Source organism: Capsicum annuum, chromosome 2, assembly GCF_002878395.1.
Source record: "Capsicum annuum cultivar UCD-10X-F1 chromosome 2, UCD10Xv1.1, whole genome shotgun sequence".
NCBI lineage: Eukaryota > Viridiplantae > Streptophyta > Magnoliopsida > Solanales > Solanaceae > Capsicum > Capsicum annuum.
Genome location: NC_061112.1, coordinates 3,287,528 through 3,303,156, shown reverse-complemented (window position 1 = coordinate 3,303,156; position 15,629 = coordinate 3,287,528). Strand labels below are relative to the sequence as shown.

General features: G+C 34.1%; 1 protein-coding gene across 1 annotated transcript; it reads right to left on the bottom strand.

Moving 5' to 3' along the window:
- Positions 1-4,048: 4,048 nt before the first annotated feature.
- LOC107857573 (probable metal-nicotianamine transporter YSL7) lies at positions 4,049-6,625 on the bottom strand. The gene is made up of 4 exons (XM_016702377.2): positions 6,196-6,625; positions 5,929-6,092; positions 5,730-5,827; positions 4,049-5,609 (listed from the first exon to the last, which is right to left on the bottom strand). Exons 1-4 carry the CDS (start codon positions 6,533-6,535, stop codon positions 4,247-4,249), a joined length of 1,965 nt encoding a protein of 654 aa, XP_016557863.1. The 5' UTR covers positions 6,536-6,625; the 3' UTR covers positions 4,049-4,246.
- Positions 6,626-15,629: the final 9,004 nt, after the last annotated feature.

Here is a 15,629-nt window from a genome sequence, read left to right as displayed (position 1 = left end):
GGCCTATGATATATACTAAGTACAAGTGAACCGTACTCATGTCTACTGCGCCCTTTCGATGCAGGTCCTAGCTCAAGTGCATCTCAACTGGCTTGACTCAGACGATTGTTAGAGCTTCCAAGGTAGTAGTTGGACATTCATGCATCCAAATTTCACATCTATCTTTCTATAGTAGTTATGTCTTTATTAGTGTTCAGAGATAGATATTATTCCTTTGTGGTTATTTTTCTAATGTATTTGACTCTTGGATTGTATTAGTAGTTTTTACACTATTGACACCTGGTTTTAGTCATGGTTAGTAATTTGGATATGTTCTTTCTGCAATGTTATAATTACTTGTATGATTTGGTTTCATTATAGAAGCCTTACCTTGGGTATTTCTATCTTTTCTTTTTCTTTTTTCTTTTTGTATTTGTTTAGGTAATAGGCTTACTTGTCAATGTACGCCACGATAAGTGCCATCATAACCCTTATTTTTGGGTCATGGCAGCCATCGTGGATACTAAGTTTGCTCACTTTTTGCCAGTGAGGACTAATTTCTTTTCTGAGGATTATGCCAAGTTGTTCATTGAGGAGATTGTGAAGTTGCTTGGTGCTCCAATTTCCATCATATCTGATCGAGGTACTGAGCTCTAATCTTATTTTTGGCGTTTCTTTCAGAGAGGTTTAGGGACTAAGGTGAGCAATAGTACCTCTTTCCATCTGCAAGCGGATCTGCAAGTGGAGAGAACCATTTAGACATTGGAGGATATGCTCATATCCTGTGTGACTAACTATGGTGGTAGTTGGATTGACCACTTGGTTCTCATAGAATTTGCCTACAACAACAGTTATCACTCTAGCATTGGTGTGGATCCATTTGAGGACTTGTATGGTAGAAGGTGTAGGCCTTTTATTTGGCCCTGATTTGGTTCACCAATCCATGGAGAAGGTGAAGGTGATTTGGGATAGGCTTAAGACCGCCCAAAGTCACCAAAATTCCTATGCGGATATGCGACGAAGGGAGTTGGAGTTTAATGTTTGTGACTGGGTATTCTTAAAGATATCTCCCATGAAGTGAGTGATGCCGTTTGGAAAGAAGGGAAAGCTCAGTTCCCATTATATTGGTCTGTATTTGGTTTTGAAAATGGTTGGTAATGTTGCATATGAATTGGAGTTGCCTTCTAGATTAAGCTCCATTCATCCGGTCTTCTATGTCTTGATGTTGAGGAAGTGTGGGGGTGATTTTTCATTGGTCGTTCCTTTGGAAGTTATGGGCATTTCAAATTCCTTATATTATGAGAAATTTCGGTGGAGATCTTAGATCGGCAAGTCCATCAATTGCAGACAAAGGACGTGACTTCGGTAAAGGTTTTCTGGAGGAACCAAAAGTAAGAGAAAGCTACTTAGGAAGTCGAGGAGGACATGAATTCCAAGTATCCATTTTTATTCCCTATTTTAGATCATCGTGCTTAAGGTATGTGTCATTCTTAACATTTTTGTTTTCTAACTTTGTTAAAAAAAATAGTAATTTCATTGGTATCTTTGTTTTTCATCTTTGTTAAAGGTAAGTGTGGGTTTGTTTCTATGTTAACTCGTGTTAAAGAATGACTTGACCCATCATTCGAGGATGAATGATCCAAAGGAAGGGAGACTGAAACACCCCAGGTATTGATCTCTAAGAATTTTTGAAATTTTATCCTCACTGTCCTGACTACGACTTACCCTACGAGTCATAGGGAGTCTTGATGGGTCGTTGGACTCAAATCATAGCCTAAACAGTGTGTGTGGCTAAGTTCTTCTCTAAGTAAGAGTGGCTTACTAGATTCATAAGGACTTATTACGAGTCGTTGTGTGCAAATCATAGGATGTCCAGTGGATACCCCAAATGGGATGTGTGTTGACTACGACTGGATATTACAAGTCGTAGGGTCCCATTACGTGTAGTATTAGTTGAGTCGTACGGTCAAAAGTGTGTGTAAGCCCTAGAAACTGTGTTGGCTATGACTCGTGGTGACGAGTTGTAATGAAACCCTAGTATAGTGACCCGTAGACACTGACGACTAAATTTCAGCTTTTAATTTAAGGGCACTTCGGATAATTCCCTTCTTATCCAATTAAAACTCCACATTCATAAAGCACTTAAGGGGGGTTATTTCTCATTCATAATGTAATTAAACACTCTCAGAACTCTCTCAAATTCTCTCAAGCAAGATACTTAGGGTTTTCAAGAAGTAAGTCATTCAAGGGTTCAAGGGTTGAATTCTTTCCGTAAAACTTAAAATTTCAGTATTGTTACTCTTTCCTAATTGCTAATTTGTTAAAAGCATATATTTTAAAGTGTAGTTCATATCGTATTAATGTTGATTTTGAAATATGAGTTGAGGATTTTGAATGTTTCTTCTTGAACAATGTTTACCATGGTTTACATATGATTGTTTATGCTTTAATTATGATTTTTGAACCTATGGGGTGCATGGGTATGGTGAATAACCTAGGGGATTGTGATTTCCCCCAACTTGTGACTTTTGAAGTGGTAATGATCTCAACCCCATACTGTGAAATTGATTTTGAATATGAAAAGTATGCAAATTGAGCTACTCCTAAACTATTTTATAATGTGAAAAGTGAATGAAGTACAATGATTTTGAATTGAACCTTATGAGGTTGTGTAATTCCCCCCAAGCTAATGTCTAAATTGAACTAAGAAGGTTGAGAATTTCCCCAAGTGATGATAATTATTTTGGCATGTTGATATTACCTTGCAAGTTTAGTTGGTATGACGATACCAACAATGTATGCCTAAATATGTATTATGGTTCAATGAATGGGAATGTGTCGTAATTGATTTAATTGGGATTTAATGTGGGTTGTGTAGCTGAGTCTGTCAAAGTGGAGGTCTCGAGGGACCAATACTGGAAACCGCAGTTGCCGATGCAGGGGTCTAAATGACCAAGTGGTTCGAGTTCCCCTCATTACTCTCATATGATTGGGAGGTTCAAGTCCCCTACATTGTATTACCTGATTGGGTGCTTATGTCATCTTGGTATACCTGGAGGTTCGAGTCCCCCATGGTGCATATGTACATCCTCTGATTTGTGCGGCTACACGCACTGGGCCCTTTCAGCTGGGGGATAGCTGGGCGCATATAGCTCGTGGGTGCCTTCTTATGTTATGACGATTGAGCTACACAATCCAGGCTAAAATTTTAAAGTGCATGCTAAGCCTTGTTCCCTATCCTGACATGTTATTTATATATGTATTATGATGTGATTCACATGGTATTTAAAATGGTTTGACTTGACATTATTTTGTTCCCTATCACTGAGTTTCATGCGATTGTTCACCCCACTAACTGTCTCTGGAAGTTGTATGCCCACGCGATGCAGGCACCGGAGATACCTCTACTTTTCCTGCGCAGAATTAGGTGGATCGGCTTGGTTCGGCCGTTCGTTGTGATGAAGTGGTGAGCTTCTATTCTCCGGAAGGCTTGGACATTTCATCAGTTTCCATTCTTAAAGTTGAGTTGACATTTTTCATTATCATCAACATTATAAGACTGATTTTTGGTTCTTTTGTTGGAAGGCTTTGTTGGATTACTGTGGACTTGGGTGGTGTTGGTAGATTGTTTAGTTGGTTACCAGTTGTCGGTTATATACATGTTCAAAAATTTTTTAAGCTTGTCTTGTGCTATCTTGTTATATGTTTGAAATTCATCCGACACTAGGAATATTGTGTTTCGTTTGTCCAGGTGCATGGGGTGATCTCCGATCCTCGTAGACTTGAGATACTCGTCACGACCAAGCCTGGTTCGGGTCGTGACATTCACGCACATTGCTTGTCGCAATACTTAGTCGTATTAATGTTGCTTTGTTCGCATGTTCTTTCTCTCTATATATGTACAGAGGGAGATAGTTCTCCATAAGTATCCTATTTGCTATCCTCATGTTCAAACTTTTCCAAAGAAAACTATGCAATGATCTGCTAAATTGCTATCGCTAATTAGTTACTAAAAGTTTTAACATGTTTCAGAGCTGAAAACATGTAATTAACATCAATAAATGGAATATAATGCAAGATTAAAATCTTCATTACATTAAAGAAGATGAAAACTAGAGAATACATTGACCTTACAAACTAAAACCATACCTTAAAAATAACATGTTAAGCTAAAATAACCAAATTTTGATTGTTAAAGACAATCAAAAGACTAAAGCTTAAATGAAGGGATAAAGGTGGTCTGTACAATATTGGCTTATGTTAGTGACTAAGCTTTCATGCAAAATGGAGCTTTCACACCAGCTAGAGCAAGAACAGATGCTGGAATACCCCACAAGGACTCACCACAGATTAGACCAGAAGCCACTGCTGGTCCAAAATCTTTTGCTTTCTTTTTGTTAAGCTTTTGCCAAATGAATAGGATCAATGACCCTAGACACATGTCAATGGCAAAGTACCCTCCAAGGTAAAATGGTATGGCCATGCACATTGGACTCGGAATGAATCGATAAATTCCATACTTTGTCTCAAATTTCTTCAGCAGTTGAGTCATTAGGTTGATGAGAATAGCAGCCACAAAGAACCAAACAGCGAGCCTGAGGCAATGTCTGGGGAGACTTCCAAAACCTTCCACGCCAAGTAGGGCAATTCCACGATACATGAGACCATATGGTGCAGGGTATGAACCTTTTGGATCACCCAATTTATAGGCACTATTGAAAACCCAGAAGACTAGAGGGGTTATGACACAGCCCATGGCAGTTCCAATGAGTTGGCTAAAGAACATGGAACGCGGGGATGTTAGAGTTAAGTAACCAGTCTTGAAATCTCCCATCAAGTTAGCCGCTGTGTCTAGTATGCTCATCATCAAACCACAGGAAGCAAGGCCAGCAATCACTCCTCCATTCTTCAAACCAACCCAATAACTAAATGTAAGGATAGCAATTTTTCCGTAATTTGAGGCCAGGGACCAATCAGTGAGGCCGGCTCCGTAAGAATTGCAAAAGGCTAAAATTGGAGCAATTAAATAGGCCACCAAAATGTGATACCATTTCAGTGAGTGGAAGATAATGGGTACAACAATTATAGATATGACTGCAATACCAGTGTATCCCCCAATGGCTGCCCAGTTGGGGATCTCGTCTTTCAAGAAGTATTCATTTCGTATTTTCTTGTCATCGTCGTCATCTTCGCCTGAATAATCTCCCTGTGGTCTCCTCTTTGTGAAACTTGAGATTGTGACCACCAACATGTAGGCAAAATGGAAAAGACCATCTCCGAGCATCATGGCAATTGCGATAAATACCCTGTATCCTTGGATACCATGAAGACTTGATGGGGATAACTTGGCAGAGTACCAGTCGCCTTTCTTTTCTTCAATCATTGGCCACATTATACCCCATGAAACTATGGCACCAATTAATAATGATATGTTGACCATGTAGGGGCAAAGCATACCAACTCCAACATATGTTACGTTGAAATCAAAATAGAACTTCTTTCGATAGGCTTCCCGACCAAACGTAGGCAAGTGCCCAAATCCGCACCCTTCCCCACCTGCAACTATCCATTGAACAGCCCCAAATATAAAGCTTAACCCAAACGTTTTGAACAAAGAACTAACTTGTTTCCTACATTCAGAAATTTAAACAACTTTAAATTAAAGCAACCACATATTATAAATTGGTTTAGAAATTCAACGTAATATTGATGAATTCAGTTGAAATTTCGGAACCAAACAATAAACTTACTTGGCGAGCTTGGCTCCTTTAGGAGTGTGGAAACAGTTGATAAGGTATGCAGTTGCAGTTCCACTTGGATATGTCAACTTGTACTTCATTATCATCATCTGGAAACATTAATTAATTAAAAGAGGTGTTAAAAAGTAACGTTAATCTGATCAGAAAACTAAAGAATTTTACACAAGAGTATTATAGTATATACATATACCTTTCTTAGTGCGACAATAGAGAAGAGACCGGCAAAGCTGACAACAAAAAGATAGGGAAGCATCCAACTAATAGAAAGCTTCTTAGTGTTATTTGGGGTATTTCCTGCTTCTGCCTGAGATGCTACGTACGGACTCATTCCCAACATATAACTTGCTGTCCCGCCTGTGAAAATAATATAACATTATTGAAGACAAAAAGGAGTAGTAACATATATGTATTTATGTATGTATATGGAGTTAGTTGTAAATTAAAGATAAATACGTACTGCTAAAAGCAATTCCAGAAGAAGCAACAACACAGGTCTGAATGACGGTATTCTCCTGCCTAGTAAAAGGCTGCTTCAATTTGCCAATCTTCTGAATAAGGGAAGTCCATGACTTAATGCCTGCGAAACCGAGTAGACCGGCAGCCACGTTGAAAGAAGGGATAACACCTGTGGTGAGATTGAGTTTGCAAACAATGAAGTTGAAAACAACGCTGAGGATCAATCCAGTCACCATTGCTCTCAACGTTATTTGTTTCTGCCACGAGGGTACATATTCGTCCTTGAATGCTTTCTCTGTTGATTCCTCACCTTCCCTTTCTTGATCATCATTTTTCACCATTTTTTGAACAAGGAAGGAAGTGAAACTGAAAGAGAAAGAATTCGTGGGTTTATTTTGTATGTGCGGGTTAAATTAGAAAATGCTGATTTATATTAGTGGTGGAGGGAGAAGAGGAAGAGAGAATCCCGCAACAATTTGAAGTGGGATGTATAGTCTTCCTAAGTTTCAGCTCATTTCACTCAAATCTAAAACTATAACTACAACCGTTTCCTACATTCCTTAAATTCGCACCCCATACAGACCAATTGCTAAAACATTTTTATATTAATTCAATAAGTATCAGTACCACCAGTGCCACACGCAAATGATATCAAATAACATTATTTTCTAATTTATTTGATATAATAAAAAAATGTATTATATGTTATTAATTTATTTTAAAATATATGATACTAAAAGTAACTATTAATAAATTAAATTTTAACATCATTAATAATGTCAAACTTATATAGAACTTTTTGAAAATTAATGCTGGCATGATGTGTAAATAATATTAAATTATTTATATTATTCAAGAGACCATTTTGAGAATTAATTCACTGACTTATTGACTTCATCATATTTTTTCATATATGTATCTTAATTATTAGATGAATATTCATCACTCTTTAATTTTATTCTGGATCAACCCTATATTTTTTAATCTAATGTATTTAAATAAAATCATGAATTCTTTTATCATAAAATATTATAATCTATCTTTCCTCTACATTCAACGAACTTTATAAATGAAAAATGAACTTTGGGAAGAGGCAAATTAAGATTACATTTTGTTCCACTCAATTAGTAATTGTGTTGTGTATATAGATTGTCATAAAAATTATACATTTTTCTTGAGTCGGAATGGAAAAACTATAAATATTTTGATAAGGTTAGTAATAAATGCAAAAACAGAAAATTGTAGTAGCTAACTTAATGTCAATTTGAATTTTTATATTGTTGATTAGAATTTGATTTTTTAATTTATTTTTTTCCCCCTATTTCTCCTTTTTCCTATTCAAGGTCACTATAAGGAAACCTATTAGATAGGATAGAGATTAATTTTCCAAAAACTTGGGTTTTAAATTCAGTTATTTTCCCAAAATAACTTGCGGAGGATGTGACAAATTCAGAGTTAGCTCATGTAACTCAAAATACAGACGGTAGAATTTCTCTACAATTTGATGATAATTCTACCATTTATAATCGAAATTCCTTTTCTATACCAAGAATGTTACCTGCTATGCATCATATCTCTCCAGTTGAACCAGTATATGGTCCAGCTAGAAGTCTTGCTGCATCTTTGCATACTTTAAATTCTGCAGATTCGCATACTCTATTTAAAACTATTGAAAAAATTAAAATCAATCCTAAAACAAATATAGTTCAAGATAATGATAATATCCCAGATAGGGATAATCCCACTCCTTCTGAAATGGAGTTTGATATTAATTCTTGTTAATCATGATTCCCCAGCTAATTGATTTTAGTCCTGGTTCACCAGCCAGAAATTATATTAAAAGAGAATTTTTTTCTGAAAAATGAAAAACGTTTAGGACATGGTTTTTTTAAACTTATAGTTTTGATGAATTGAAAAATATTTTTGAAGAATTTTATGAAATATGTGCATTGCATAATCAAATTGTTTGCTTTGTGTCATGGTATCTGTCGACATATTTGCCTTTATATGTAAAATTATTGAAAGGTCATATCAAAATGAAGATGGTACTGTAACTCAGACTATTTATCCCCCTCAATCAGCTTTCGTGTTACCTAACAATACTAGTATAACCTTCTCTGCTTTTCAAAAATTCGTATGATGAAGTTGGAAAAATCACTATTTCTGAAATAAATAGTTTAATTGCTCAAAATAATTATTTAAGCCTTTTTGTGAAAGTTCTTGGAGTATTCATGAACATCTGGAGTTGTTTCACCCATTTGATGGTGTTCTATTTCAATACTTCCAATAGCCACTAGTATTGATTCATAAAAGGCTCTTGTCTTATAAGATTCTCCTGCAAAATAAAGGTTAGTTAATAAATGTTTTTGGAGGAGTTTCCATGAATCATTTTGTTTACATATTTGAGAATTTTCTACGAGAACTATTAGCTCTCGATCTTCAAGTTTTTCATAATTTTGCCTATCGGCAGTGTTTTCTTTGGCAACTGAAGCAAACAAATCATCTTGCTTGGCAGATATAAAAGATTGTAGCTGCTCAAATAAAGGATGATCCTCTGGAATCTCGTCCAAATGGGTCGAAGTGTTCATATGCGGAGTTTTTGAAGATGATTCTGCAATTTGCGGAATTCTTGCATTAATCAGACTCATATTTCCCCTTTGCAATACTGGGAAATTGGATGATGATGAAGCATATGATTATGAAGGAGAGTTTCTCCCCCTAGAAGAGGAGTATCTTCCTCCTTGGCTTCTTCCGCCTTTTCCTCGACCATTGGCTATTTGCCAGAGTAGATCTGTACCCATGCTACATGAAGTAGATTATAATTTATCAAATGATGAGTCACTACCAGACCAATCAATTTCATCTCGTATACCTTCAAAATTAGGAAGAAATAAATCTTCTTCTATCATATTATTGATAAGTTTTTCTAATATGATAAAATGAATGTCTTCATTTAGAGGAATGCATTTTATAATAGTAATTATTGTTTTTTTAGAAAGAAAGTATGTGTAATAATTCATTTAATTATTTAAGTATTCCCTAGATAGGAAATCAGGCAAAGAATTTTCACTACCTTTCTTGTATTGTATTTCGAAATCAAAAGGGGCTAGCTGGGCTTGCCATCTTGCAAATATCAATTTAGAGGCATCATGTTTAAAATCTTTGTCGAACATATACTTAACAGATTGAGCATCTGTTCGAACTATAAATTTTGGATTATATAAATTATCTTGAAATTTTAAAACATATTTAATAATAGTTAACATGTCATGGGCCACAGTGGCATATTTTTTCTGACTTTCAAATCATTTTCCAGAATGAAATCTAACCAAACATTCAACATTATTATGGGGATTAACTTGTTTAAGTATTCCTTCAAAACCAATATTTGAAGCATTAGTTTCAACTATTTTTAACCAAGCTGGATTAGCTAAGGTTAAACAAGGCAGAGTCTTAACACGTTTTTTTATTAATCTTACCAGATCGGTGTGGACTTGAGTCCAAGGCTTTTTGTGATCTTTTTTTAACCTATCATATAAAGGAGCTAAATCTCGAGATAGATTCTGATAAAAGGGAGAAATATAGTTAAGACTTTCTAGAAATCGCTGTAACTAAGTTTTATCAGTAATAATATCAGAAAAATTTTTAGCAAAGTCCATAGCTCATTGTATAGGCTCAATTGTTCTTTTACAAATATTATGTCCTAAAAATCGAATATTTGTTTGGAACAAACACATTTTTGGTTTAGAAATAACCAAACCATTTTGTATCACAATTTGTTTGAAAGTATTCAGATGTTTAAAATGTAACTCTATTATTTTTGAAAACACAAGGATATCATCAATATATACAATTATAAAATCCATATGGGCATTAAATATATCATTCATGATTTTTTAAAATTCAGAAAGTGCATATCAAATGGCATAACATTCCATTCATATTGTCCAAAAGGGACATTAAAGGCAGTTCTATAAGTATGCCTTTTATCAATTTGAATTTGCCAATAACCAAATTTTAGATCAAATTTTGTAAATATATTGGCATCATATAATCTAGATAGTAAGTCTTTTTTATTAGATATTGGATACCTAATCCATTTTAAAATTTTATTCATAGGTTTATAATTAATTACCAATCTTGGCGTACCTCGTTCTTTTTTAGCAGCATTATTGACATAGAAAGCAGTACAAGACCAAGAAAATTTTGGAGGGTTTTATGAGACCCTTTTGTAAGAGACCATCAATCTCTTTTTTACAGAATCCTACTAACTCTGTATTATTTGGCAGGGTCAGGATTTTGTCGAAATATGATCTTCTCTGAAATCATCTTCATAAGGACGAGAAACAATATGCTCTTTGCAAGTCCAAAAAGCATTTGGGTGATCAGCACAAATATCAATAACCAGTTGATTAGATATCAATTTGATTTTTTCTTGAATTTTTACAGAATTCATTGTATTATAAATATTCATATTCATCATTTCAAGTTGTAAAAAATTCACATGTTTTTGCTTCATATCAATCAACGCATTTATGTCTCATGTTACTGGATCTGTAACAAAAGGATAAGAAATTTCTTGGTTTTTATAGGTAGCTTAGAAGCCTTTAGCATCAATATGTGTGTAGAGATAAACAACATTTATAAAAGGTGTTCCTAAAAAATAGGGGGATATAATTAATTTTTGACTAGAAAAAAAATGTGTAATGCAAATCTTATTTCTACAAATATGCGTATGCGTCAATTTATAGTTAATATCCAGAGAATGACCAGAGGCAGAAAAATATCTAGTTGGAATTAATCCTTCTTGAATGCAGCTAACATCAGCACCACTATCAATCATAGCTACATTAGTTACAGAAAATTCGTTATTAATCAGGATAGTACAATTTATATATCATTTATGGGCAGTAACTATTTGCATCATACCCAAAAAATAATCATTTTTTACATCCATATTCATTTTTTACATCCATATCACGAACAATATCAATTTCAGAATTTTCAGCAACTTTTTCTTTTCCTTTAGAACTGGAAACAATGTCATTTTGAGAAATATTTTCTTTAATTTTTGAAATTCTATGATCTGAAATTATTTGATTTTGTCTTAAAGAAATAATCTCTTTTTTCAGATTTTCAACTTCTATTTTTAAATCATTAAAAGACATATATGTACTAGGAGTTTGACTGATGGCAAGACATCTATTAACTTCAGTTAAAGAATAGGGCATCATATCAAAAACAGAATCAAAATTTTTTGAATTTTTCTTAACAACTTTATTATTAGCAGGTTTTAAAGTGCTAGGTTGTGAGGAAGCAAGATCAATGATTTTTTGGCGAAGTTTTTCATCAGTAACTTCTTTCAATAATTCTAAAGCACTGTCAGCAGTAATTGTTTGAATAGTTAAATGTAAATCTTCAAACTGGGATTGTAATTTATAAAAATTATTTTCACAATCACAAACATTTTTAGTGCAATCCGTGCAGGCATTAGCCTCAGGATTTTCATAATTCTCACTATCCGTGGAATCGGATAATTCAATATCATTCTCAGATTCATAATAAGACTCAGAACCTAAAGTATATAATAAACCATAAATTTTATCATGCATGTCTTCAGAGAGTTCTAGAGACTTAAGTTTTTGGATCTTACAATTTGGAGCAATATGACCAAATTGATTACACCTATAACACTTGATTTTTGCTACATCTCTTTTGGACCTATTTTTTGTAAATCTAGTAGACTTACGATGGATTTTTCTGGCTTCATACTCTTCTTTAGATCTGTGTTTATACCTTCTTTTTCTATGAGGTTTTTCTGGGTTACTAGTTCTATGGCCTCTTTTGCTAAAGACAAGATTTTCCATTCCAAATTGACCACAAAAGTCTCCTAATTGGGTTCTTCCTTTGATCCTATCTAGCTTAATTTGTCTAGACAATTTCAACTCATTACAAATTTTTAGTCCTTCTTCAGTGCAAGTTGCTAGAAGATGGTCATAAGTGAAATCCGTCCAAGGAATTGCACCATATTGTCCTTTCATAGATTTTCTAACCCTTTCAGCAAACAAATGAGGAAGTCCATCTACAAATCTGGCCTTCCAGTGTTCTAATCTAGATTCGGGTAAATCTATAACCCTAGCAAGGAAAGTATCTTTATACCATCTAAATTTCCCTAAATGTCTATATCTAAGACCATTTAAGAGGGTGGGAATATTTTCATGTTGATTAGTAAATCTACCTCCTAAGCGTTGAATAATAGTAAGCATAAGGGTATAAACAGCGTCTTAGGCTTCAAATCTACCAGTAAAAACCAAGAAATTTCTTATCCTTTTGTTACAGATCCAGTAACACGAGACATAAATGCTTTGATTGATCTGAAGCAAAAACATGTGAATTTTTTACAACTTGAAATGATGAGTATGAATATTTATAATACAATGAATTCTGTAAAAATTTAGGAAAAAACAAATTGATATCTAATCAACTAGTTATTGATATTTGTGTTGATCACCATTTAGCAGGATCTATCAGGCATGGGTAAGTCGCAGTGCCTGCCAGACTAGCTTTAAAATATTAGATTAAGCCATAGTCAGAATACCAAACCAAAGCACCAACTGAAATATTAAAGAATTTCCGAATAGCTTAATAACTGTATGGAAGAATTAATTCTTTTACCCGAACAAGGAGCCTGTCAGATATTTAATATACTTATGTTAAACCCATGTGTCTAGAAGTTCTGAATGTGCAAAAAGTCGCTCTTTTCTTCATCTTTTACGGGCTAAAGAGGCACGGCTTACTAGACGTAGTTCCAAAGACAAAGCCAACATAAGTCATAGTAAACTTGACTGTACCACCATTTTGAAACCAAGTCAAGAAACTATAAGAAAATTCCTTCATATTTTGATAGAGTCTAGATCTTTCATAGTTACTAAGTACGAGAAGTTAGATCTCTGGCATAGATATGAAAGGGTTTTAGCCTAACATAGTCACAACTGGAAGGGAAGAAGAAGTATTAGAAGTATGTCAGAAGAAAATAAATAAATACCTTAATAGTGGCCGGATGCAAGGCCGAAATAGAAAATGTCGGCTAGCTGCCTTCTTTTATTAAGGCTTTGAAATATTATACAAGAGGGAAGATAGAAGGGAGAGCAGACTTAGAGAGAGAAAATGAAAGAAAGAATTTTTTTTTAACTTATGTCTCCCTAACAGAAGAGGCATCTATATATATAGAAAAAAAAACATCTTGCACAGTACTGGTGGGTCCCTGTGCATAGTGTTTTTATTATTTAAGGGTCCTATATATAGATCCTATACATAGAAGAAGAGCATAGTAAACCTATCATATCTTGTCTTTTCCTCTGCTCTTTAGTTGATAGAGTAAGTCCTCAGCTATTTCAATTTCTTTATCATTAAGAATATTTTTAGGAGGAAGTGGCTTGGATTCTTGAATATCTTCAGATTCAGCTGCTTCTTCACTTGTAATACTCTTCATGGAAGTATCCGAACATTGTTCCACAATTTTCATCAAATTTTTTCGAACTTCTGGTATCAGAGACAAATTATAGTGGCCTTGCATCCGGCCACTTTTAAGGTATTTATTTATTTTCTTCTGACGTACTTCTAATACTTCTTCTTCCCTTTTAGTCGTGACTATGTCTGGCTAAAAACCTTTCATATCTATTAGTTTTGTCTCTAATTTGACAATAATTATACCGCTTATAATCAAAATTCCTTTTCTATACCAAGAATGTTACCTGCTATGTATCATATCTCTCCAGTTGAACCAGTATATGGTCTAGCTAGAAATTGTGTTGCATCTTTGCATACTTTAAATTCTGCAGATTCGCATACTCTATTTAAAAATATTAAAAAAATTAAAATCAATCCTAAAACAAATATAGTTCAAGATAATGATAATATCCCAGATAGGATAATCTCACTCCCTCTGAAATGGAGTTTGATGTTAATTCTTGTTAATCATGATTCCACAGCTAATTGATTTTAGTCCTGGTTCACCCGTCAGAAATTATATTAAAAGAGAATTTTTTTCAAAAAAATGAAAAACGTTTAGGACATGATTTTTTGAAACTTATAGTTTTGATGAATTGAAAAATATTTCTGAAGAATTTTATGAAATGTGTGCATTGCATAATCAAATTATTTGCTTTGTGCTATGGTATATGTCGGCATATTTTCCTTTATATGTAAAAATTATTGAAAGGTCATAACAAAATGCAGATGGTACTGTAACTCAAACTATTTATCCCCCCTCAATCAGCTTTCGTGTTACCCAACAATACTGGTATAACCTTCTCAGCTTTTCAAAAATTCGTATGATGAAGTTGGAAAAATCACTATTTCTGAAATAAATAGTTTAATTGCTCAAAATAATTATTTAAGCCTTTATGTGAAAGTTCTTGGAGAACATATTTCTTCTCTTGATCAAAAGCTAGCTATCATGGCTGATTTGATAAAGAAGCTAAGCAATAGTCAAAAGTTATCTGATATTGCTTCTACCTCAGAAAGAAAAACAAAAGATTTGACAGCTAAGCCTCATATTCAAAGACCTCCTTATATTGAAGGATTTCGAAAACCCACTGATTTAGAACAACTTGAAAAGAAATTTTTCAAGTTTAAATATAAAACCCATGGATCTGTCTAATATTTTTCCTAATTCTATTGAATCTATTTCCAATAATTTCGACGATATACAGTCCATTCCAATCTCTAGGATAGGGGCAGAAATTCACTCAGAGTTGAATAAACTCAAAGGAATGATGAGAAAACAACTGGGAAAAAATATGTTGATATTCCCCTTATGCAAACTGCCTATTATCCAAGACCAACTCCTCAAGATTATTTGGTAGAAGAAAGAGATTGGTCTTTAACAAACATGTCTTATAGTGGAGAGCATATATATGAATGGAACTTAGATGGATTAACTGAAAGGCAATTATCTATTTTAGTCCATCGAATGTTAATGTATTCTACTATTGCAAAAGTTTCTAGTCCTAAAGATGATGACGGTGAGCCTGTTAGGACAGATGCTACTATATGTAAAATGATTGTTGCATGTTTTACTGGCCAACTTCGTGGTTGGTGGGATAATTTCCTTTCAAATGAACAAAGAAACAAAATTTTTATGCCACAAATCTGTTGCCTGGTATTGATAACCTAGGTAGACAATTGCCAGCGGGTAGAGAAGACGTTGTTTACACCCTTATGCTTACTATTATTCAACACTTTGGAGGTAGATTTACTGATCAAAGAGCATATTGTTTCTCTTCCTAGTGAAGATGATTTTAGAGAAGATCATATTCCAACAAAATTTAGACCCTGCCAAATGAATACAGAGTTAGTAGGATTCTAGAAAAAAGAGAGTGATAGTCTCTTTAAAAAGGGGTCTCATAAAACCCTCAAAATCCCCTTGGTCTT

Bases quoted from the DNA above. Each gene is read 5' to 3' on its own strand.
- LOC107857573 (XM_016702377.2), bottom strand. From the start codon at position 6,535: ATGGTGAAAAATGATGATCAAGAAAGGGAAGGTGAGGAATCAACAGAG. The intron at 6,093-6,195 runs GTACGTATTTAT...TTATTTTCACAG, and splicing joins TTCTGGAATTGCTTTTAGCA to GCGGGACAGCAAGTTATATG. The intron at 5,610-5,729 runs GTAAGTTTATTG...TTCTGAATGTAG, and splicing joins AAAGGAGCCAAGCTCGCCAA to GAAACAAGTTAGTTCTTTGT.